The 23,695-nt window shown below is 44.6% G+C and overlaps 1 protein-coding gene across 2 annotated transcripts in view; it reads left to right on the forward strand.

Annotated features, from left to right (window-relative positions):
* Positions 1 to 23,695, forward strand: part of LOC126295284 (procollagen-lysine,2-oxoglutarate 5-dioxygenase) — a 508,510-nt gene that overhangs the window by 37,304 nt on the left and 447,511 nt on the right. The window contains exon 2 of one of the 2 annotated variants that reach the window (XM_049987713.1): positions 16,991 to 17,161. In XM_049987713.1, coding sequence (XP_049843670.1) covers positions 16,991 to 17,161 — 171 coding nt within the window. The remainder of the gene's footprint in view (positions 1 to 16,990; positions 17,162 to 23,695) is intronic. The other variant, XM_049987714.1, reaches the window with a different exon arrangement.

The raw sequence follows: 23,695 nt of genomic DNA on the forward strand, positions 1-23,695 counted from the left end.
AGATCATCGGTTAACACTTCCATTTCTGATCGACTTCATCTTTATCTATAGTGAGCTCTACACTCTGCAAACCACCGTGACGCGAATGGCAGAGGCCACGTCCCTCTGTACCAGTTATCGGGGTTTTATCCCGCTCCATTCACATACGGTGCGCCGTAAGAGTAATTATTTAAATGCCTCCGTGTGTGCTGCAGTTAACCTAACATTGTTCTCACAATCCCTGCAGGAGTCCGATACGTAAGGGGATGTAGTACATCATTTAATGCCGTTTATTGAAACTTAATAAGTACGCTTCCTTAGGACAGTTTCCGTCTGTCTTCGAGAGCCTGACAATTCAGTTTCCTCACCATCCCTGTGACACTATCCGACGGATTGAACAAACCCGTTACTACTCCTGCTGCCCATCTGTGTATACACGGTCGTCCATTGATAGTGGCCGGTCCAAATATCTCAGGAAATAAGCATCAAACGAAAAAACTACAAAGAACGAAACGTTTAGCTTGAAGGTGGAAACCAGATGGCGCTATGGTTGGCCCGCTAGCTGGCGCTGCCATATGTCAAACGGATCTCAACTGCATTTTTTTAAAATAGGAACCCCCATTTTTTATTACACATTCGCCTAGTACGTAAAGAAATATGAATGTTTTAGTGGAACTACTTTTTTCGCTTTGTGATAGGTGGCGCTGTAATAGTCACTAACGTGTAAGTGCTTGGTATGACGTAACATTTCGCCACTGGGACGGTATTTGCTTCGTGATAAATTACCCGTGATAAAATTGACCATTAACCAATTGCGGAAAAGGTCGATATCGTGTTGATGTAAGGCTATTGTGATCAAAATGCCCAACGGGCGTGTGCTATGTATACTGCCCGGTATCCTGGACGACATCAACCAAGTGTCCGGACCATTCGCCGGATAGTTACGTTATTTAAGGAAACAGGAAGTGTTCAGCCACATGTGAAACGCCAACCACCACATGCAAAAAATGATGATGCCAAAGTAGGTGTTTTACATGCGGTCGCGTCTAATCCGCACATCAGTAGCAGACAAATTGCGCAAAAATCGGGTATCTCTACATCAACATCGATTGCACGCGTACCTTATTTCTATGCAAAAGGAACTCCATGGCGACGACTCTGAACATCGTGTACAGTTCTGCCACTGGGTGGCGCTGCCATATGCCAAACGGATATCAATTGCGTTTTTTTAAATAGGAGCAATACACTACTGGCCATTAAAATTGCTACACCAAGAGGAAATGCAGATGATAAACGGGTACTCATTGGACAAATAGTTATACTAGAACTGACATGTAATTACATTTTCCCGCAATTTCGGTGCATAGATCCTGAGAAATGAGTACCCAGAACAACACCCTCTGGCTGTAATAACGGCCTTGATACGCCTGGGCATTGAGTCAAACAGACCTTGGATGGCGTGTACAGGTACAGCTGCCCATGCAGCTTCAACACGATACCACAGTTCATCAAGAGTAGTGACTGGCGTATTGTGACGAGCCAGTTGCTCGGCCACCATTTACCAGACGTTTTCAATTGGTGAGAGATCTGGAGAATGTGCTCGTCAGGGCAGCAGTCGACTATTTTCCGTATCCAGAAAAGCCCGTACAGGACCTGCAGCATGCGGTCGTGCATTATCCTGCTGAAATGTAGGGTTTCGCAGGGATCTAATGGAGGGTAGAGCCACGGGTCGTAACACATCTGAAATGTAACGTCCACTGTTCAAAGTGCCGTCAATGCGAACGAGAGGTGAGCGAGACGTGTAACCAATGGCACTCCATACCATCACGCCGGGTGATACGCCAGTATGGCGATTACGAATACACGCTTCCAATGTGCGTACACCGCGATGCCGCCAAACACGTATGCGACCATCGTGATGCTGTAAACAGAACTTGGATTCATCCGAAAAAATGGCGTTTTGCCATTCGTGCAGTACACCACCGCTGGCGCTCCTGCCTGTGATACAGCGTCGAGGGTAACCGCAGCCACGGTCTCCGAGCTGATAGTCCGTGCTGCTGCAAACGTCGTCGAACTGTTCGTGCAGATGGTTGTTGTCTCGCATACGTCCCCATCTGTTGACTCAGGGATCGAGACGTGGCTGCACGATCTGTTACAGCCGTGCGGATAAGATACCTGTCATCTCGACTGCTAGTGATACGAGGCCGTTGGGATCCAGCACGGCGTTGCGTATTACTCTCCTGGACCCACCTATTTCATATTCTACTAACAGTCATTGGATCTCGACCAACGCGAGCAGCAATGTCGCGATACGATAAGCCGCAATCGCTATAGGCTACAATCCGACCTTCATCATAGTGGGAAACGTGATGGTAGGCATTTCTCCTTCCTACACGAGGCATCACAATAACGTTTCACCAGGCAACGCCGGTCACCTGCTGTTTGTGTATGAGAAATCGGTTGAAAACTTTCCTCATGTCAGCACGTTGTAGGTGTCGCCACCATCGGCAACCTTGTGTGAATGCTCTGAAAAGCTAAACATTTGCATGTCACAACATCTTCTTCCTGTCGGTTAAATTTCGCGTCTGTAGCACGTCATCTTCGTCGCGTAGCAATTTTAATGGTTAGTAGTGTTGTATTGTTATAACGAGTGATTGGAATGCTGTAGTTGCTGAAGGACCAGAAGGAAAAGTTCTGGGAAAATTTGGACTGGGAGAAGGAAATGAGAAAGGACAAAGATTTTTGGAATACTGCAATGAAAATTTCATGGTAGTTGGAAATACTCTACAGAGGGGTTAAAAATGTATCAACTGTTTAAAAGTTCACAACTTGCAAATTAATTGACGGAGTTGTCTCATTTTTGATGAAAGTGTAGCTTAAAGTCCAACTTAAAGATATCACGGTAGGTGTTCGAAATGGTTACCATTAACATCCACACACAACGATGCCGTCGAGCTGCAGCACGAGCTACTGACTGCAACGTGTTCAGTTGGATATTTGCACATGAATGTACAATGATGGATTCTCGAATTTCATCCAATGTGCGTGGCTTTTCTCGATAAACGACGTCCTTTAGTGTTCCCCACAGGTAAAAGTCCAGAGGAGTTAGGTCTGGGGAACGTGGTGGATACCCCACAGCACCTCTACGGCCCATCCACCTTCCAGGTAGATTTTCTCCGAGATACGCGATTTACTGTACCATTGAGTTTGAACTGTGCCTCATCAGACCACACAATCATCTCTGGAAACTCTTCATCGTTGCGCGCCATGTTAGTAAACCACTCGCAGTACTCCATTCTACGACCTGGGTCGCCCTCGTTCATTGCGTGTAGCAATCGTGGGATTTAGCACTTCCACTTTGCTGTTTTCAAAATCCTCCGAACACTTGAGCGACTCACTCCAGTTTCACGGGCACACTGTCTCACAGACTTCTGTGGTGAGCGAGTGAATTGTTGTAACACACGACGGGAGTTAGCTGGACTTGTTACTGTTACAGGTCATCCAGATCTTAGTTTGTGTATATCTTTAACACAGCCTTCGGCTCCAAATTTGTTTCGAATGCGGCGAATCGTTAAACGTGTCAGTGGCTCTGTTTGATGCTCGTTTCGCCATTGCCGTTGAACTTCATTAATGTTTTCGTACTTGAAAAACCACTTCAAAACTGTCTTCCTTTCATCGAATGTAAGCCTTGCGCCAACCATATTAACTCGAGTAACTAGTGCAACTAAGAACAAAACACTGACTACCTGGCGACTGTCATCTGACAAAACAAAACAACGCAATACAATGCTTGCGTGGCGATTGTGGGAAATACAAACTATTACACTACCAAAGCTGAGACAACTCCGTCCATTAGTTTGCCAGTTATGGACTTTTGAACAGTGGATACATTTTTTGGACCCCTCTGTATCTGATAACCACTAAAGACGACAGTATACTTGGCTATCTAGATTTGACAACAAAAAATATCAAATTGATTACACAATGATGAACCAAAGATACCGAAATTGCCTAAAGAGTGTCAAAAGCTATCCAGGGGCAGATAGTTATTCAGATCATAATATATTATTAGTATCTGAGGTTCTAGTTAAATTGAAAAGAACCTGGAAAGGACAGAAAAGAGAGCACATTAACTTTGAGAAACTGAAAGACAAAGGAAATAGTGAAAAATTAGAGAATGAATATTGTTAAATCATGATGCAAGTACAGGAAGCGGAATGCACAGAAGGAAGATGGGATCATTTTAAAAATGGGACGAAAAAGGCAGCTAAGGAAACACTTGGAGTCAACAAGAGGAAAAAAGTAAAGAAAGAATGGGTAACACCAGATATGATAACCAAGATGGGTGATCGCAGGAAATTGAAAACTGTAAACACAGAAGCGCAACTACAGGAGGTTAAATAATGAATTAAGAAGGGAGACAGAAAAACCAAATGAGAAATGGCTGACAGAAAAGTGTGACAAGACAGAGAAATTGGAGAAAGAAGTAAAATATGATTTGATGTATAAAGAATCAATGGATTTGACATTCAGGGAAAAGAGAAACAACAATAGACTAAAGGAAGTAGAGGCAGCAGACAGTAAAATGGTGAGCGAACCCGAAGAAATAATGAGAAGATGGGAAGAATATATAGAATGGCTATAGGCTGCAGACAGCTGACCAAGTGAAGAAGAACTCGGAATAGAAGAAGAAGATAAAGTTGCAGATGATGACAAATGAAATGCAATACGAACTAGTGAGATTGAAGAATCTATGTAGGAGATGAAAAATTGAAAGGCAATGGGTATTGATGAGATTCCTGCGGAACTGTTAAAGTCATTGGAGAAAGAAGGGAAAAAGGAGTTAATTGAATTGTGTAATGAAATAACATTACAGTAAAGTGGCCAAAGGACTTTACAGAAAGTATCTTAATACTTATAGAAAAGAAAAAAAACCAGCAGGAAGTGTGTGGAACATAGAAAGTGGCCCTGATATCGAATGCAGCCAAAGTCTTACTGAGGATGCACAACAGAAGGCTATATGGAAAGCTGAATTGCGTAAAATGAGATGAACAATTTGGTTTCAGGCGAGGAGTGGGAACTAGAGATGCCATTGGGCTACCTACTGAGAGTGATAGGGCAGAGGTACATGGTGGAGAAAAGGAAGGTGTACGTTGTGTTCATTGATCTTGAGAAGGCTTTTGACTGTGTCAGATGGGACAAACTGATGGAAATCTTAAAGAAACATTGAGTTGACTGCAGGGATAGATGACTAATTGTTGTTGTTGTTATGGTCTTCAGTACTGAGACTGGTTTGATGCAGCTCTCCATGCTACTCTATCCTGTGCAAGCTTCTTCATCTCCCAGTACCTACTGCAACCTACATCCTTCTGAATCTGCTTAGTGTATTCATCTCTTGGTCTCCCTCTACGATTTTTACCCTCCACGCTGCCCTCCAATACTAAATTGGTGATCCCTTGATGCCTCAGAACATGTCCTACCAACCGATCCCTTCTTCTGGTCACGTTGTGCCACAAACTCCTCTTCTCCCCAATCCTATTCAATACCTCCTCATTAGTTAGTGATCTACCCATCTAATCTTCAGCATTCTTCTGTAGCACTACATTTCGAAAGCTTCTATTCTCTTCTTGTCCAAACTATTTATCGTCCATGTTGCACTTCCATACATGGCTACACTCCATACAAATACTTTCAGAAACGACTCCCTGACCATTAAATCTATACTCGATGTTAACAAATTTCTCTTCTTCAGAAACGCTTTCCTTGCCATTGCCAGTCTACATTTTATATCCTCTCTGCTTCGACCATCATCATTATTTAACTCCCTAAATAGCAAAACTCCTTTACTACTTTAAGTGTCTCATTTCCTAATCTAATTCCCTCAGCATCACCCGATTTAATTTGACTACATTCCATTATCCTCGTTTTGCTTTTGTTGATTTTAATACCTACTCCAAATTTTTCTTTTGTTTCCTTTACTACTTGCTCAATATACAGATTGAATAACATCGGGGAGAGGCGACAACCCTGTCTCACTCCCTTCCCAACAACTGCTTCCCTTTCATGTCCCTCGACTCTTATAACTGCCATCTGGTTTCTGTACAAATTGTAAATAGCCTTCCGCTCCCTGTATTGTACCCCTGCCACCTTTAGAATTTGAAAGAGAGTATTGCAGTCAACATTGTCAAAAGCTTTCTCTAAGTCTACAAATGCTAGAAACGTAGGTTTGCCTTTCCTTAATCTTTCTTCTAAGATAAGTCGTAAGGTCAAAATTGCCTCACGTGTTCCAACATTTCTGTAGAATCCAAACTGATCTTCCGCAAGGTCCGCTTCTATCAGTTTTTCCATTCGTCTGTAAAGAATTCGTGTTCGTATTTTGCAGCTGTGGCTTATTAAACTGATAGTTCGGTAATTTTCACATCTGTCAACACCTGCTTTCTTTGGGATTGGAATTATTATATTCTTCTTGAAGTCTGAGGGTATTTCGCCTGTCTCATAAATCTTGCTCACCAGATGGTAGAGTTTTGTCAGGACTGGCTCTCCCAAGGCCGTCAGTAGTTCTAATGGAATGTTGTCTATTCCCGGGGCCTTGTTTCGACTCAGGTCTTTCAGTGCTCTGTCAAACTCTTCCCGCAGTATTGTATCTCCCATTTCATCTTCATCTGCATCCTCTTCCATTTCCAGTACATCGCCCTTGTATAAACCTTCTATATACTCCTTCCACCTTTCCGTCTTCCCTTCTTTGCTTAGAACTGGGTTTCCATCTGAGCTTTTGATATTCACACAAGTGGCTCTCTTTTCTCCAAAGGTCTCTTTAATTTTCGTGTAGGCAGTATCTATCTTACCCCTAGTGAGATAAGCCTCTACATCCTTACATTTCTCCTCTAGCCATCCCTGCTTAGCCATTTTGCGCTTCCTGTCGATCTCATTTTTTAGTTTTTGTGTTCCTTTTTGCCTGCTTCATTTACTGCATTTTTATATTTTCTCCTTTCATCAATTAAATTCAATATTTCTTCGGTTACCCACGGATTTCTATTAGCCCTCGTCTTTTTACCTGCTTTATCTTCTGCTGCCTTCACTACTTCATCCCTCAGAGCTACCCATTCTTCTTCTACTGTATTTCTTTCCTCCATTCCTGTCAATTGTTCCCTTATGCTCTCCCTGAAACTCTCTACAACCTATGGTTCTTTCAGTTTATCCAGGTCCCATCTCCTTAAATTAGCACCTTTTTGTAGTTTCTTCAGTTTTAATCTACAGTTCATAACCAACTGATTGTGGTCAGAGTCCACATCTGCCCCTGGAAATGTCTTACAATTTAAAACCTGATTCCTAAATCTCTGTCTTACCATTATATAATCTGCCTGATACCTTTTAGTATCTCCAGGATTCTTCCATGTATACAACCTTCTTTTATAATTACCAGACGGCTTCCTCTTTCATTTCTTCCCCCCAATCCATATTCACCTACTATGTTTCCTTCTCTCCCTTTTCCTACTGACGAATTCCAGTCACCCATGACTATTAAATTTTCGTCTCCCTTCACTACCTGAATAATTTCTTTTATCTCATCATAGATTTCCTCAATGTCTTCATCATCTGCAGAGCTAGTTGGCATATAAACTTGTACTACTGTAGCAGGCGTGGGCTTTGTGTCTATCTTGGCCACAATAATGCGTTCACTAAGTTGTTTGTAGTAGCTTACCCGCACTCCTATTTTTTTATTCATTATTAAACCTACTCCTTCATTACCTCTATTTGATTTTGTATTTATAACCCTGTATTCACCTGACCAAAAGTCTTGCTCCTCCTGCCACCGAACTTCACTAATTCCCACTATATCTAACTTTAACCCATCCATTTCCCTTTTTAAATTTTCCAACCTACCTGCCCGATTAAGGGATCTGACATTCCACGCTCCGATCCATAGATGACTAATTAGAAATTTATTATTGAACCAGAGAGCACGAGTAAGAATAGGAGGTGTGATGAGTGAAAAAAAAGAACTGGGTTGAGGTGTAAGACAAGGTTGTTGTTTATCACCGACACTGTTCAATGTATATGTGAAGGACATTATTAGTGAAAGTTTTGGTGGAAGGAGAGAAGTTTGTATAGGGGGTCAGAGGGTGGCATGTATAAGATTTGCAGAGGACATGTTTGTGATGGCAGAGAGTGCAAAAGAGATGGAACAAATGTTAGATGATCTAAACACAAATTTAGAAGAATATGGAATGAAGATTAACAAGAAGAAAATGAAAAGCATGGTAATTGGAGGAAAGAGGAGACAATGCCGTATGAAAATAAGGGGAGAGGAAGTAGAACAAGTGAATAACTTCACTTACTTGGGAAGTGTAATAATGGATGATATGTACTGCTCAACAGAAATTAAGAAAAGAACTGCAATGACAAAAGAAGGAATGAAGAGGAAACAGAAATTACTTTGTGGACCACTAAACAAGGATCTGAGGAAAAGACTTGCCAAATGTTACATCAGGAGCGTTGCACTATATGGTGCGGAGGCCTCGACATTGAGGAAGGAAGATGAAACAAGATTGGAGGCACCAGAGATGTTGCTGTGGAGAAGAATGGAAAAAGTGAAATGCGAAGACTGAGTAAGGAATGAAGAAGTATAAAAAAGAGTTGGACAAGAAAAATGTTGAATGTTATCAGAAAGAGAAAACGGAACTTGCTTGGACATTGTTTGAGAAGGGACTGTTTATTGGAGGAAGGAATAGAAGGAATTTTTTTTTTGTCATCGTTCTACTGACTGGTTTGATGCGGCCCACCACGAATTCCTTTCCTGTGCTGACCTCTTCATCTCAGAGTAGCACTTGCAACCTACGTCCTCAATTATTTGCTTGACGTATTCCAATCTCTGTTTTCCTCTACAGTTTTTGCCCTCTACAGTTCCGTCTAGTACCATGGAAATCATTCCCTCATGTCTTAGCAGATTTCCTATCATCCTGTCCCTTCTCCTTATCAGTGTTTTCCACATATTCCTTTCCTCTCCGATTCTGCGTAGAACCTCCTCATTCCTTACCTTACCAGTCCACCTAATTTTCAACATTCGGCTATAGCACCACATCTCAAATGTTTCGATTCTCTTCTGTTCCAGTTTTCCCACAGTCTATGTTTCACTACCATACAATGCTGTACTCCAGACATACATCCCCATTAATTTCTTCCTCAAATTAAGGCCGGTATTTGATATTAGTAGACTTCTCTTGGCCAGAAATGCCTTTTTTGCCATAGCGAGTCTGCTTTTGATGTCTTCCTTGCACCGTCCGTCATTGGTTATTTTACTGCCTAGGTAGCAGAATTCCTTAACTTCATTGACTTCGTGACCATCAATCCTGATGCTAAGTTTCCCACTGTTCTCATTTCTGCTACTTCTCATTGCCTTCGTCTTTCTCCGATTTACTCTCAAACCATACTGTGTACTCATTAGACTGTTCATTCCATTCAGCAGAACATTTAATTCTTCTTCACTTTCACTCAGGATAGCAATGTCATCAGCGAATCGTATCATTGATATCCTTTCCCCTTGTATTTTAATTCCACTCCTGAACCTTTCTTTTATTTCCATCATTGCTTCCTCGATGTACAGATTGAAGAGTAGGGGCGAAAGGCTACAGCCTTATCTTACTCCCTTCGTAATACGAGCACTTCGTTCTTGATCGTCCACTCTTATTATTCCTTCTTGGTTGTTGTACATATTGTATATGACCCGTCTCTCCTTATAGCTTACCCCCACTTTTTTCAGAATCTCGAACAGCTTGCACCATTTTATATTGCCGAACGCTTTTTCCAGGTTGACAAATCCTATGAATGTAAGTCCTCCAAACCTCTTTTAAATTCCGATTCTAATACTGGATCCCCTATCTCTTCTAAATCGACTCCTGTTTCTTCTTCTGTCACATCAGACAAATATTCACCCTCATAGAGGCTTTCAGTGTACTCTTTCCACCTATCTGCTCTCTCCTCTGCATTTAACAGTGGAATTCCCGTTGCACTCTTAATGTTACCACCGTTGCTTTTAACGTCACCAAAGGTTGTTTTGACTTTCCTGTATGCTGAGTCTGTCCTTCCGACAATCGTATCTTTTTCGATGTCTTCACATTTTTCCTGCAGCCATTTCGTCTTAGCTTCCCTGCACTTCCTATTTATTTCATTCCTCAGCGACTTGTACTTCTGTATTCCTGATTTACGCGGAACATGTTTGTACTTCCTCCTTTCATCCATCAACTGAAGTATTTCTTCTGTTACCCATGGTTTCTTCACAGCTACCTTCTTTGTACCTATGTTTTCCTTCCCAACTTCTGTGATGGCCCTTTTTAGAGACGTCCATTCCTCTTCAACTGTGTTGCCTACTGTGCTATTTCTTATTACTGTATAGAGAACTTCAAACGTATCTCGTCATTCCTTAGAACTTCCGTATCCCACTTCTTTGCGTATTGATTCTTCCTGACTAATGTCTTGAACTTAAGCCTACTATTCATCACTACTGTATTGTGGTCTGAGTTTGTATCTGCTCCTGGGTACGCCTTACAATCCAGTATCTGATTTCGGAATCTCTGTCTGACCATGATGTAATCTAATTGAAATCTTCCCGTATCTCCCGGCCTTTTCCAAGTATACCTCCTCCTCTTGTTATTTTTGAACAGGGTATTCGCTATTACTAGCTGAAACTTGTTACAGAACTCAATTAGTCTTTCTCCTCTTCCATTCCTTGTCCCAAGCCCATATTCTCCTGTAACCCTTTCTTCTACTCCTTCCCCTACAACTCCATTCCAGTAGCCCATGACTATTAGATTTTCGTCCCCCTTTACATACTGCATTACCCTTTCAATATTCTCATACACTTTCTCTATCTGTTCATCTTCAGCTTGCGACGTTGGCATGTATACCTGAACTATCGTTGTCGGCGTTGGTCTGCTGACGATTCTGATTAGAACAACCCGGTCACTGAACTATTCACAGTAACACACCCTCTGCCCTACCTTCCTATTCATAACAAATCCTACACCTGTTATACCATTTTCTGCTGCTGTTGATATTACCCGATACTCATCTGACCAGAAATCCTTGTCTTCCTTCCACTTCACTTCACTGACCCCTACTATATCTAGATTGAGCCTTTGCATTTCCCTTTTTTACAGATTTTCTAGTTTCCCTACCACATTCAAGCTTCTGCCATTCCACACCCCGACTCGTAGAACATTATCCTTTCGTTGATTATTCAATCTTTTTCTCATGCTAACCTCCCTCTTGGCAGTCCCCTCCCAGAGATCCGAATGGGGGACTATTCCGGAATCTTTTGCCAATGGAGAGATCATCATGACACTTGTTCAACTACAGGCCACATGTCCTGTGGATACACGTTACGTGTCTTTAATGCAGTGGTTTCCATTGCCTTCTGCATCATCATGTCGTTGATCATTGCTGATTCTTCCGCCTTTAGGGGCAATTTCCCACCCCTAGGACAAGAGAGTGCCCTGAACCTCTATCCGCTCCTCCACCCTATTTGACAAGGCCGTTGGCAGAATGAGGCTGACTTCTTATGCCGGAAGTCTTGGGCCGCCAATGCTGATTATTTATCAAAATTTAGGCAGTGGTGGGGATAGAACCCGGGACCGAAGACGTTTTGATTATTAATCAAAGACGCTACCCCCAGACTACGGGTACTGGTAGTGGATGGAAAAAGGGGAAGAGGAAAAAACAACATATCAAATGCTGTACAATATAAAAGAGACAAATATTCAGAAATGAAAAGACTAGCTGTGGACAGAGAAAAGTGGAAGAGGCTTAACCCATGACAAGACCTGCCGTAAGGCAGAATACCATACTACTGATACCCCTTTCCAGCCCACTCCAGATTGTTGCTTGCGTCGCACGTGACAGTTGCATTGCTGGCGTCGGTGGTCATGTGTGCGTGAGGTGTGCATACTTGTGTGAGTGTGTGTGTGCTTGTGTGTGTGTCTTTGACGAAGGCTGCGGCCGAAAGCTTTATGTGAATGTCTTTTAATTGTGCCTGTCTGCAACGTAACAGGTCTTCTTTACAGTAAGTAGCGATCCGTCTTTACCTAAACTGTTGATATTCCTACCTTGAGTATCCATTGTTTGTCAGGATAATACGAGTGTCATTGAATAATTAAAGTGACAAATTGGTCTGGAGAAAAAAGGGGTCTTTTATTTTTCAACATAATCCCCTTGAACGTTTATGCACTTGTTCCAACGCACTACAAGCCTTTTTATTCCGGTCGCAAAGAATTCTTTTGCTGATGTTTGAACCAATTTCCCACAAACTTTTTCACGTCTTCATTGTCCTGGAAGCTCTTCACATGTAATGCCTCCTTCAGTGCACCAAACAAATGTATCTCACTAGGTGCTAAATCAGGACTGAAAGGGGGATGAGCCAGTGCTTTTCAGCCCCTGTTGTCGATGATTTCATGGGTTAGTTGAGCAATATGAGGACGTGCCTTGTCTTGCTGGAGAATCACACCTGTCCTCTGAGATCCAAGACATCTCTCTCATGGCTGGATTCACCTGGTTCAAAAGCAAATCCGAGTAGTATTGGCTACTCATTGTATACTGCTCTTCGAGATAATCACAAAAAATTGGACCTTCAGCATCCCAAAACACCGTTAACATGACTTTTCCTGCTGATGTTTGGGCTTAAATCGTTTCTTGACAGGTGAGTTGACGTGCTTCCACTCCATGCTTTACGGCTCACAATATGAACCCAAGTTTCATGACAAGTTAAAATTTGTTCGAGGAAGTGGTCACCTTCTCTTTCATAACGTTCCTTTGGCTCTGTGCACGCTTTCAATCTTGTTTCCTTGTGTAGCCGCGTCAACTCCTTTGGGACCCATCTTGCACGCGTTTTGCCGTATTTCAGCTTGTTACAGACAATGTTATGAACTGTACCAGTACTAACTTGAACATTATGAACCATCGTTTCCACTGTCACACGGCGGTCAGCACGAACAATGTCGTCAATTCGACTTTCAAGTGAGGGAGGTGAAACTGCAACTGGTGGGCCAGAACGGTGTTCATCAGTCATTAACTTGCGATCATTTCTGAACATCTCTACGCACTTGTAAAAATTTGCACGATTCATACAACCTTCTCCATAAACTTTAGACATTCTACCGTCTACATTTACTTCTTCAACTGATGTGGACGTTTCAAGCAGACTCGCCATCGTGAAATGTATTTTTGAGGTTATAAACAAAACAATGTTGATACGTCAGCTTATCCAGGGCTCATTCCAATGATGCCAACTTAAAGCCATAAAAGTAGCAAACTCGCCCCACTAACAGTTTTTCTCCAGACAAATTTCTCTCTTTAGTTATTGAATGACCCTCATAGTAATCAGAGTAAAGAGAGTTTAAGCCGAGACGGTGTAAGAAGCTCCCTGACAACTCGTAGCGCCATTTCCGGTTATGAACTGTGAAGACGTAAATAGTAGCCGCCTGCAGTGCTGTGACAACACTGAGGCGTTGCCGTACAGATGTTTACAAAATCGCATTACCTCAGCGGTTGTAGAAGGCGCGCGGAGCTGCCGGGCCGCAGCCCTCTGCAGCTGTCACAGATCGACTGATCGATGCTGTCACACTCGCACCAATATCGATGGATTCCGTCGACGAACTACAACGTCCGAAGACGGCCGATCTTTCCAAATCGGCACCCGACAACGCGCGAGTTCACACTGCAGCTGACCTCTTCGCCTGGCCATACAGACATCGGACGACAATCGGTGAAATTCAAATCGGTCTGTTTTCTTCGGTCGAATCGACTGACGTTCTCCCACACGAAACGTTGAGTGTCAAAAGCTGATGAGTTTAGTGCAAGGAAGAGTGCGTTTGTGGTATCTTGTTTATGATAATATCTTAATCGGGATATTAGTAATTTTCGCCTCACAAACATTAACATACGCTCAATACTAAACGCCTGATGGCTAAAGTTATCGAAAAACTGTAAAGCAAAAGAAATGAACCATCGCATGGCAGCGACAGAATCTATAATTCTTTGTCTTTGCCGTTCTTGCGCGGTGTCTGTAAATCTCTATGTTCATGTATCGATTAGTCTTATAAAAAAGAATACTGTTGTTTCAAGACAAATGAGGCATTGGGCGCCTCACCTTTTGCTGTTCGTATTCCATGAAGGGCGGGCGTGGACTTGCTTCATCCTTGACTTCCGGAAGGCGTTCGATACAGTTCCGCACTGTCGCCTGCTAAACAAAGTAAGAGCCTACGGAATATCAGACCAGCTGTGTGGCTGGATTGAAGAGTTTTTAGCAAACAGAACACAGCATGATGTTATCAATGGAGAGACGTCTGCAGACGTTAAAGTAACCTCTGGCGTGCCATAGGTGAGTGTTATGGCACCATTGCTTTTCACAATATATATGTAAATGATGTTGCAGATAGTGTCGGAAGTTCCGTGCTGCTTTTCGCGGATGATGCTGTAGCATACAGAGAAGTTGCAGCATTAGAATTGCAGCGAAATGCAGGAAGATCTGCAGCGGATAGGCACTTGGTGCAGGGAGTGGCAACTGACCCTTAACATAGACAAATGTAATGTACTGCGAATACATAGAAAGAAGGATCCTTTATTGTATGATTATATGATAGCGGAACATACTCTGGTAGCAGTTACTTCTGTAAAATATTTGGGAGTATGCGTACGGAACGATTTGAAGTGGAATGATCACATAAAATTAATTGTTCGTAAGGCGGCTACCAGGTTGAGATTCATTGGGATAGTCCTTAGAAAATGTAGTCAATCAACAAAGGAGGTGGCTTACAAAACACTCGTTCGACCTATACTTGAGTATTGCTCATCAGTGTGGGATCCGTAGGAGGTCGGGTTGACGGAAGAGATGGAGAAGATCCAAAGAAGAGCGGGGCGTATCGTCACAGGGTTATTTGGTAACCGTGATGGCGTTACGGAGATGTTTAGCAAACTCGAGTGGGAGACTCTGCAAGAGAGGCGCTCTGCATCGCGGTGTAGCTTGCTGTCCAGGTTTCGAGAGGGTGCGTTTCTGGATGAGGTATCGAATATATTGCTTCCCCCTACTTATACCTCCCGAGGAGATCACGAATGTAAAATTAGAGAGATTCGAGCGCACACGGAGGCTTTCCGGCAGTCATTCTTCCCGCGAACCATACGCGACTGGAACAGAAAAGGGAGGTAATGACAGTGGCACGTAAAGTGCCCTCCGCCACACACCGTTGGGTGGCGTGCGGAGTATAAATGTAGATGTAGATGTAGAAGAGGGCATTTTGACTGTTACGACATGGCCCTGAGCACTATGGGACTTAACATCTGATGTCACCAGTCCCCTAGAACTACTTAAACCTAACTAACCTAAGGACAGGGCACACATCCATGCCCGAGCCAGGACTCGAACCTGCGACCGTAGCGGTTGCGCGGTTCCAGACTGAAACGCCTAGAACTGCTCAGCTGACTGTTGCGTATAAAGTAATTAAAAGCAATGGTCAGCTATTGTAATTTAATATGAAAAGGTACATAGATAAGTGTCCTTATTAATCTTGATGATCCATCTCCTCATTTACACCAGAAATTACGATAACGCTGATGGGCCGAGCGCAGAAGGAACATTTTCCCATTATTTCTCAATCAACTCTTTTTTTATTGTGTAGTGCTGCAGTCTATAAATCTTTTGGTCTCTTAGTGTTGATCCGGGTATGACTTCATAACGACTATAAAAATGCACAGAAATGATAATGTTTCTCCCGAACTATCTCGAATAAACCAATCTCCTACTCTTATTCAGGTATTTAATGCTCAACGCATTTTATTATAATAGTGTAATCAATCCCTGATTCTGTTCCCAATTGTCCCACAAAAAATATTAACTTTTTCAAAACAAAAATAAGATAAGACTTCTTTTTCTTTTCGCCCCCCCCCCCTCCTCCTCTCCTCTCCAAGAGCAACGCTACACTACGAATTCAAGTCAAATTGCTCTGAGCACTATAGGACTTAACATCTATAGTCATCAGAAACCTAGACCATAGAACTACTTAAACCTAACTAAGGTAAGGACATCACACAACACCCAGTCATCGCGAGGCATAGAAAATCCCTGAGTCCGCCGTGAATCGAACCCGGGAACCAGGGAGTGGGAAGCGAGAACGCTACCGCACGACCACAAGCTGCGGACACTACGACTTGAAATTGGAAGCGTGTATTGGTCATCGCCGGCGTGATGACATGGGGTGCCACTGGTTACCTCTTGTTCGCACTGACGGCACTTTGAACAGTGAACGTTACATCTCAGATGTGTTACGACCCGTGGCTCTACCCTTCAGGATAATGCACGACCGCATGTTGGAGGTCCTGTACGGGCCTTTCTGGGTACAGAAAGTGTTCGACTGCTGCCCTGGCCAGCGCATTCTCCAGATCTCTCACGAATTGAAAACGTCTGGCCAATGGTGGCCGAGCAACTGGCTCGTCACAGTACGCCAGTCACTACTCTTGATGAACTGTGGTATCGTGTTGAAGCTGCATGGGCAGCTGTACCTGTACACGCCATCCGAGCTCTGTTTGACTCCATGCCCAGGCGTGTCAAGGCCGTTATTAAGGCCAGAGGTGGTGGTTCTGGGAACTGATTTCTCAGGATCTATGCACCCAAACTGCGTGAAAATGTAATCACATGTCAGTTGTAGCATAATATTTTAGTCCAATGAATACCCGTTTATCGTCTGCATTTGTTGTTGGTGCAGCAATTTTAATGACCAGCCGAGCGGAGTGGCCGAGCGGTTCTAGGCGCTGCATTCTGGAACTGCGCTACCGCTACGGTCGCTGTTTCGAATCCTGCCTCGGGCATGGATGTGTGTGATGTCTCTAGGTTAGTTAGGTGTAAGTAGTTGTAAGTTCTAGGGGACTGAAGACCTCAGCCATTTGAACCATTTTTAATGGCCAGCAGTGTAACAACAGACGCGTTTCTTTTCTCCGTCTCTGGCTGACGAGTTTGCTGCTGTTCCAGCAGAGGATGCGGGTCGCCAGCAGCAGACGGAAGAGCCGGTCGAGTGCGACCCCGGTGTGTGCGAGGCGCCGCAGCGCCACTTGAACGGCAGCTACGGCGCGCCGGCCGGCGTCCACAACGCAGCCAGCCGCTACTGCCGGCCGCGCCGAGGACACCTGCTCGTGGCCCAGGGTGAGTACCGCAGCTCGACACCGCACAACACTGTCGCGTCAGCGCCAGACGCCGCACCTGCCAGGTGGTAGCCTGTAAGTCGGCCGCGGTCCGGTAGTACACGTCGGACCCGCGTGTCGCCACTGTCAGTGACTGCAGACCGAGCGCCGCCACACGGCAGGTCTAGAGAGGCTCCCAAGCACAGCCGACTTTGCCAGCGATGGTTCACTGACTTCTGCGCTCTCATTTGCCGAGACGATAGCCTTCAGCTACGTTATTTGCTACGACCTAGCAAAGCGCTTGTCCGAACTATTTATCGTCCATGTTTCACTTCCATAATCATTTATCCCATACTGGGGAAACATTACGGCCGTAGTTTCCCCTTGCTTTCAGCCGTTCGCTGTGCCAGTACAGCAAGGCCGTTTTGGTTAGTGTTACAAGGCCAGATCAGTCAATCATCCAGACTGTTGCCCTTGCAACTGCTGCCCCTCTTCAGGAGCCATACGTTTGTCTGGCCTCTCAACAGACACCCCTCCATTGTGGTTGCACCTACGGTACGGCTGTCTGTGTCGCTGAGGCGCGCAAGCCCCTCCCCACCAACGGCAAGGTCTATGGTTCATGGGGGTAGCCTTTAAATAGTTCAGACAAGAAGAGAATAGAAGAATTTGAATTGTGATGCTACAGAAAAATGCTGAAGATTAGATGGGTAGACCACGTAACTATTGAGGAAGTATTGAATAGGATTGGGGAGAAGAGGAGTTTGTGGCACAACTTGACAAGAAGAAGGGATCGGTTGGTAGGAGATGTTCTGTGGCATCAAGGGATCACAAGTTTAGTATTGGAGGGCAGCGTGGAGGGAGACAAAGAGATGAATACACTTAACAGATTCAGAAGGATGTAGGCTGCGGTACGTATTGGGAGATGAAGAAGATTGCACAGGATAGAGTAGCATGGAGAGCTGCATCAAACCAGTATCAGGACTGAAGACCACAGCAATAACAACAAAGCAAGGCGTCTTTATCAGTTACTATTGATATTGTGAAATATGTACCGTCAAAACCGACGTTCTCCATTAATGGATTAAAGTTAAGTATTCCACCTGCTACGTCCGTTGTTTCTAAATTCTAACTACCTTGCCCTGTTCCAGACCTCACGCCAGCCTGAGTGAGCTAAATCGCGTTCCTTTCGGCCTCCTCTAGTAACACGGTGTTGGCTCTCCTGCCAACCACAACAAACACAAACCAAGCCTTGCCAGTGTTTTCTTTCTCGCGATTTCAGGGCAGTCTCCCAGCCATCCACGAGACTCAAGGTTTGTCCTAAGAGGCTCACTCCAAAAGAAGTGCACACTATTTTTTTTCTAAAATACAGTTTTCATTCTGCATGTGTGAATGTTTTAGTGTGTAGATACGTCCTTCCCGCTCGTTTTCAAACTTGGTTCAACCTGTTCCCGTGAGTGGCGCCGTCACAGCCTGTCTTCAAGATGGCTGCTACACTTGACGTTCGTCAGAAGCAACGTGCTGTCATGGAATTGCTGTGCTGTGAAAACGAGACAGTCGTCATCCGGCTAAGAGGGCTCTGATGATACGAGACATTACATCCAGAGGGGTGAAAGAAATGACAGTACGGTGTGGAAGGAAGCGTAGATGGTGAGAGCTGTAGAGGAAGACCGAGGCATGATCGCAGTAAACAGGTTGAAATAGATGTAGCTTGAAGGAGTTATGCAGAGATGAAGACATCCAGAGAAGATAGAGCGGTTACAACACTCTCTCCCAGCAGAACTGTCAGTCCTGTCATGGTGAAAGCCAAGTACCGAACTGTTCTCATTTCTCGAAATAAGACCATCGAAAGGAAGCAATAGCAAAACAGACGGGTTTTGAACCAACATTCTATTATGTTGGAGCCACTGTTTGGCAACGTGCACAAGGGAGTCATCATCTTCAGACTTTGTTCCACGAAGAGGGTCTTTCAGTTCCCCAAAGAGGTGATAGTCACATGGAGCCAGGTCAGGACTCTAAGGCAGGTGTTTCAGTGTTGTCCATCCGAGTTTTGTGATCGCTTCCACGGTTTTTTGGCTGACGTGTGGCCGTGCAATGTAGTGCAACAGCAAATCGTCCTGCTTTTGGCGATGTGGTCGAACACGACTCAGTCGATCTCGAAGTTTCTTCAGTATCGTCACACATGCATCAGAATTTGTGGTGGTTCCACTTGGCACGATGTCCACAAGCAAGAGTCCTTCAGAATCGAAAAAAACTGCAGCCATAAGTTTTCCAGCAGAAGAAAAGTTTTGAATTTTTTTTTCTTAGGTGAATTTGCACGATGCCACTCCACTGATTGCCTCTTTGTCTCTGGTGAAAAATGATGAAGCCTTGTTTCATCACCTGTCACAATTCTTCCAAGAAATTCACTTCCACCATTCTCGTACTGTTCCAAAAGTTCGCTGCATACCGTTTTCCTTGTTACTTTGCAAGCCACTGTCAACACCCCGGGAACCCACCTGGCACAAACCCTCTTTAACGCCAACACTGTCGGTATTCTGCAGACACTTCCATCCCCTATCAGAACGTAGCGTTACAATTCGTTCACTGTGATGCGTCTGTCAGCAGTCACCAATTCGTTAACTCCCTGCACATTGTCTGGAGTGTGTGCAGTACGAGGCCTGCTGCTGCGAGGACAATCCTCAATTTTGCCGTGCCCGCTTTCTTCACGTAACCTGCTCGCCCACCGACTAACTGTACTGCGATCGACACAGCATCTCCGTACACCTTTTTCAACCTCTTGTGTATGTTTCCCAGTGTGTCGTTTTCACAGCACAGGAATTCTATGACAGCACGTTGCTTCTGACGAACGTCAAGTGTAGCAGCCATCTCAAAGACAGGCTGTGATGGTGCCACAAACGGGAACAGGTTGAACTAAGTTTGAAAACAAGCGGGAAGGATGTATCTACTCACTGTAAAACTTTCACACATGCAGAATGAAAACTGTATTTTTACAAAAATAGTGTGCATTTCTTTTGGAGTGAGCCTCGTACCAGACGGCAGTGGTGTGTGGAGCTACACTTGACGTTCCCCACAAGGGAACCTCCCCATCGCATCCCCCTCAGATTTAGTTATAAGTTGGCACAGTGGGTAGGCCTTGAGAAACTGAACACAGACCAATCGAGAAAACAGGAAGAAGTTGTGTGGAAGTATGGAAAAAATTTAAGCAAAATGTACAAACTGAGTAGGCCATGCACAAGATAGCCAACATCAAGGATAATATTATGTGAGGAGCGCCGTGGTCCCATGGTTAGCGTGAGCAGCTGTGGGACGGGAGGTGCTTTGTTCAAGTCTTCCCTCGAATGAAAAGTTTATTTTTTTTTTATTTTGAGACAATTATTATCTGTCCGTCCGTCCAATGCGAGGTAACTGCGCCGTAGTTTGGGGACGCTACTCCTAAACAAACATAGAAACACACGGCGTCAGTCGACTACAGCGCACGGAAGACAGAGTATTCCTGCTAACGACGCTGGCTGGCAGTTGACTGCTCGCTACTTTGGACGAGAGTGCATTAAATATGCCGGCACGGTAGCTCAGCGCGTTCGGTCAGAGAGCCGGTTGGCCTCTGTAATAAAAAACTGAGTGGAAGGCTCTGAGCACTATGGGACGCAACTGCTGTGGTCATCAGTCCCCTAGAACTACTTAAACCTAACTAACCTAAGGACATCACACACATCCATGCCCGAGGCAGGATTCGAACCTGCGACCGTAGCAGTCGCACGGTTCTGGACTGAGCCCCTTAACCGCGAGACCACCGCGGCCGGCTGAGTGGAAGGATCAAACACAGAACTTGAACAGGATGTCTTGCGACGTCCGCAACGACCAAACAAAAAAAAAAGGAGAAGTGGGATGTATTCCGTGGGCAATATGAATCCATCAAATATAGCTCGCCACTTCAATAGCAAGGTCAATGAATATTGGAGAGGCACGTCCATTCGTGTACTAATCGCACGGTTTTGCGGTGCGTTCGCAAGACACAGACACTAAACTTATTACGGTGAACAGAGACGTCAATGAACGAACGGACAGATCATAACTTTTCAAAAATAAAGCAGGTAAAATTGTTACTCGAGGGAGGAATTGAACCAAGGACTTCTTGTTCCGCAGCTGCTCACGCTAAACACGGGACCACGGCACTCCTGAGATCATACTGTCCTTGATGTCGCCTATCTTGCGCGTGGACTACTAAGTTTGTATATTTTGCTTATTTTTTTTTTTCATAGTTCCACACAACTTCTTCCTGTTTTCTCGATTGATCTGTGTTCAGTTTTTCAAGGCCTATCCACTGTGCCAACTTATAACTAAATCTGAGGGGGGTGCGATGGGGAGGTTCCCGTGTCAGAAGCAACGTGCTATCATAGAATTCCTGTGCTGTGAAAACGAGGCAGTGGGAAACATCCACAAGAGGTTGAAAAAGGTGTACGGACATGTTGCTGTCAATAGCAGTACAGTTAGTCGGTGGGCGAGCTGGTTACGTGATGAAAGCGGGCACGGCAATATTGAGGATTGTCCTCGCAGCTGACAGACGCGTCACAGTGAATTGTCACGCTACGTTGAGATAGAGGAAGGAAGTGTCTGCAGAATAATGAAAGTGTTGGCGTTAAAAATGGTTTGTGCCAGGTGGGTTCCCAGGATATTGACAGTGGCTCACAAAGAAAAACGGTATGCGGCGAACTTTTGGAACAGTACGAGAATGGTGGAGACGAATTTCTTGGAAGAATTGTGACAGGTGATGAAATGTGGCTCCATCGCTTTTCACCAGAGACGGCGAGGTAATCAATGGAGTGGGATCGTGCAAATCCACACAAGAAAAAAAATTCCAAACCACACATTCTGCTGGAAAAGTTATGGCTACGGTGTTTTTCGATTCCTAAGGACTCTTGCTTGTGGACATCGTGCCAAGTGGAACCACCACAAATTCTGATGCATATGTGACGACACTGAAGAAACTTCCAGCTCGATTCAGTTGTGTTCGACCACATCGGCAAAAGCAGGATGTTCTGCTGCTGCGCGATCATGCACGGCCATATGTCGGTCAAAAAACCGGGGAAGCGATCACAAAACTCAGATGGACAACACTGAAACACCCGCCTTACAGTCCTGACATGGCTCCATGTGACTATCATCTCTTTGGGAAACTGAAAGACTCTCTTCGTAGAACAAGGTCTGAAGATGATGACTCCCTTGTGCACGCTGCCAAACAGTGGCTCCAAGAGGTTGGTCCAGAATTTTAGCGTGCGGGTATACAGGCGCTGGTTCCAAGATGGCGTAAGGCACTTGAGAGGGATGGAAATTATGTGGGGAAATGAAAATATTGTTCCTAAAGGATACACACACACTGTAAAACTTTCAGACATGTAGAATAAAAGATGGATTTAAAAAAAAGTGTGCATTTCTTTTGGAGTGACCTTCGTAATTACTCGGCGTGGTAATTATTGAATTGTAGATTGAAGAGCCAAACAAACTGGTACATCTCCTTCATATCGTGTAGGGCCCCCGCGTGCACGCAGAAATGACGCAACTTGACGTGGCATGGACTAGACTAATGTCTGAAGTACTGCTGGAGGCAACTGACAATATGATTCCTGTAGTGCTGTCCATACATCTGTAAGACTAAGAGGGGGTGGCTATCTCTCCTGAAGAGCATGTTGCAATTCGTCTCACATACCCTCAATAATGTTCATGTCTGGGGAGTTTTTTGGCCAGCAGAAGTGTTTAAAGTCAGAAGAGTGTTCCTGGAGCCACTCAGTTCCAGTTCTGGGCGTGTGGGGTGTTGCATTGTTCTGCTGGAATTTTCCCGTCGGATTGCACAACGGACACTAATGGTACCACGTGATCAGATAGGATGGTTACGTACGTGTCACCTGTCAGATCGTATGTAGTTGCATCGGGAGTCCAGCTGCACATGCTGCACACCTTTATAGATCCTCCACTAGCCTGAACAGTCCCCTGCTGACTTGCAGGGTCCATGGATTCATGAGGTTCCTCTCCATACCCGTATACGTCCATCCGCCCGATACAATTTGGAACGAGACTCGTCCGACCAGACAACGTGTTTCCAGTCATCAACAGTCCAATGTCGGTGTTGATGGACCCAAGCACGGCATACAGCTTCGTGTCGTGCAGTCATCGAAAATACACAAGTGGGCCTTCGGCTCCGAAAGGCCACATCGATATGGTTTTGTTGAATGGTTCGCAAGCTGACACTTGTTGGTGCCCAGCATTGAAATCGGCAGCAATTTGTGGAAGGGTTGCACTTTTATCACATTGAACGATTCTCTTCAGTCGTCGTTGTGTTTCCGTTCTTGCAGGATCTTTTTCCGGTCGCAGCGATGTCGGAGATCTGATATGTTTTACCAGATTCCTGATATTCACGGTACACTCGCGAAATGGTCGTACGGGAAAGAGACCATTTCATCGCTATCTCGGAGGTGCTGTGTCCTATCGCTCGTTCGCCGACTAAAACGCCACGTTCAAACTCACTTAAATGTTGATAACCTGCCATTGTATCGGCAATAAC

The sequence above is a fragment of the Schistocerca gregaria genome, chromosome 11, assembly GCF_023897955.1.
Source record: "Schistocerca gregaria isolate iqSchGreg1 chromosome 11, iqSchGreg1.2, whole genome shotgun sequence".
Taxonomy (NCBI): domain Eukaryota; kingdom Metazoa; phylum Arthropoda; class Insecta; order Orthoptera; family Acrididae; genus Schistocerca; species Schistocerca gregaria.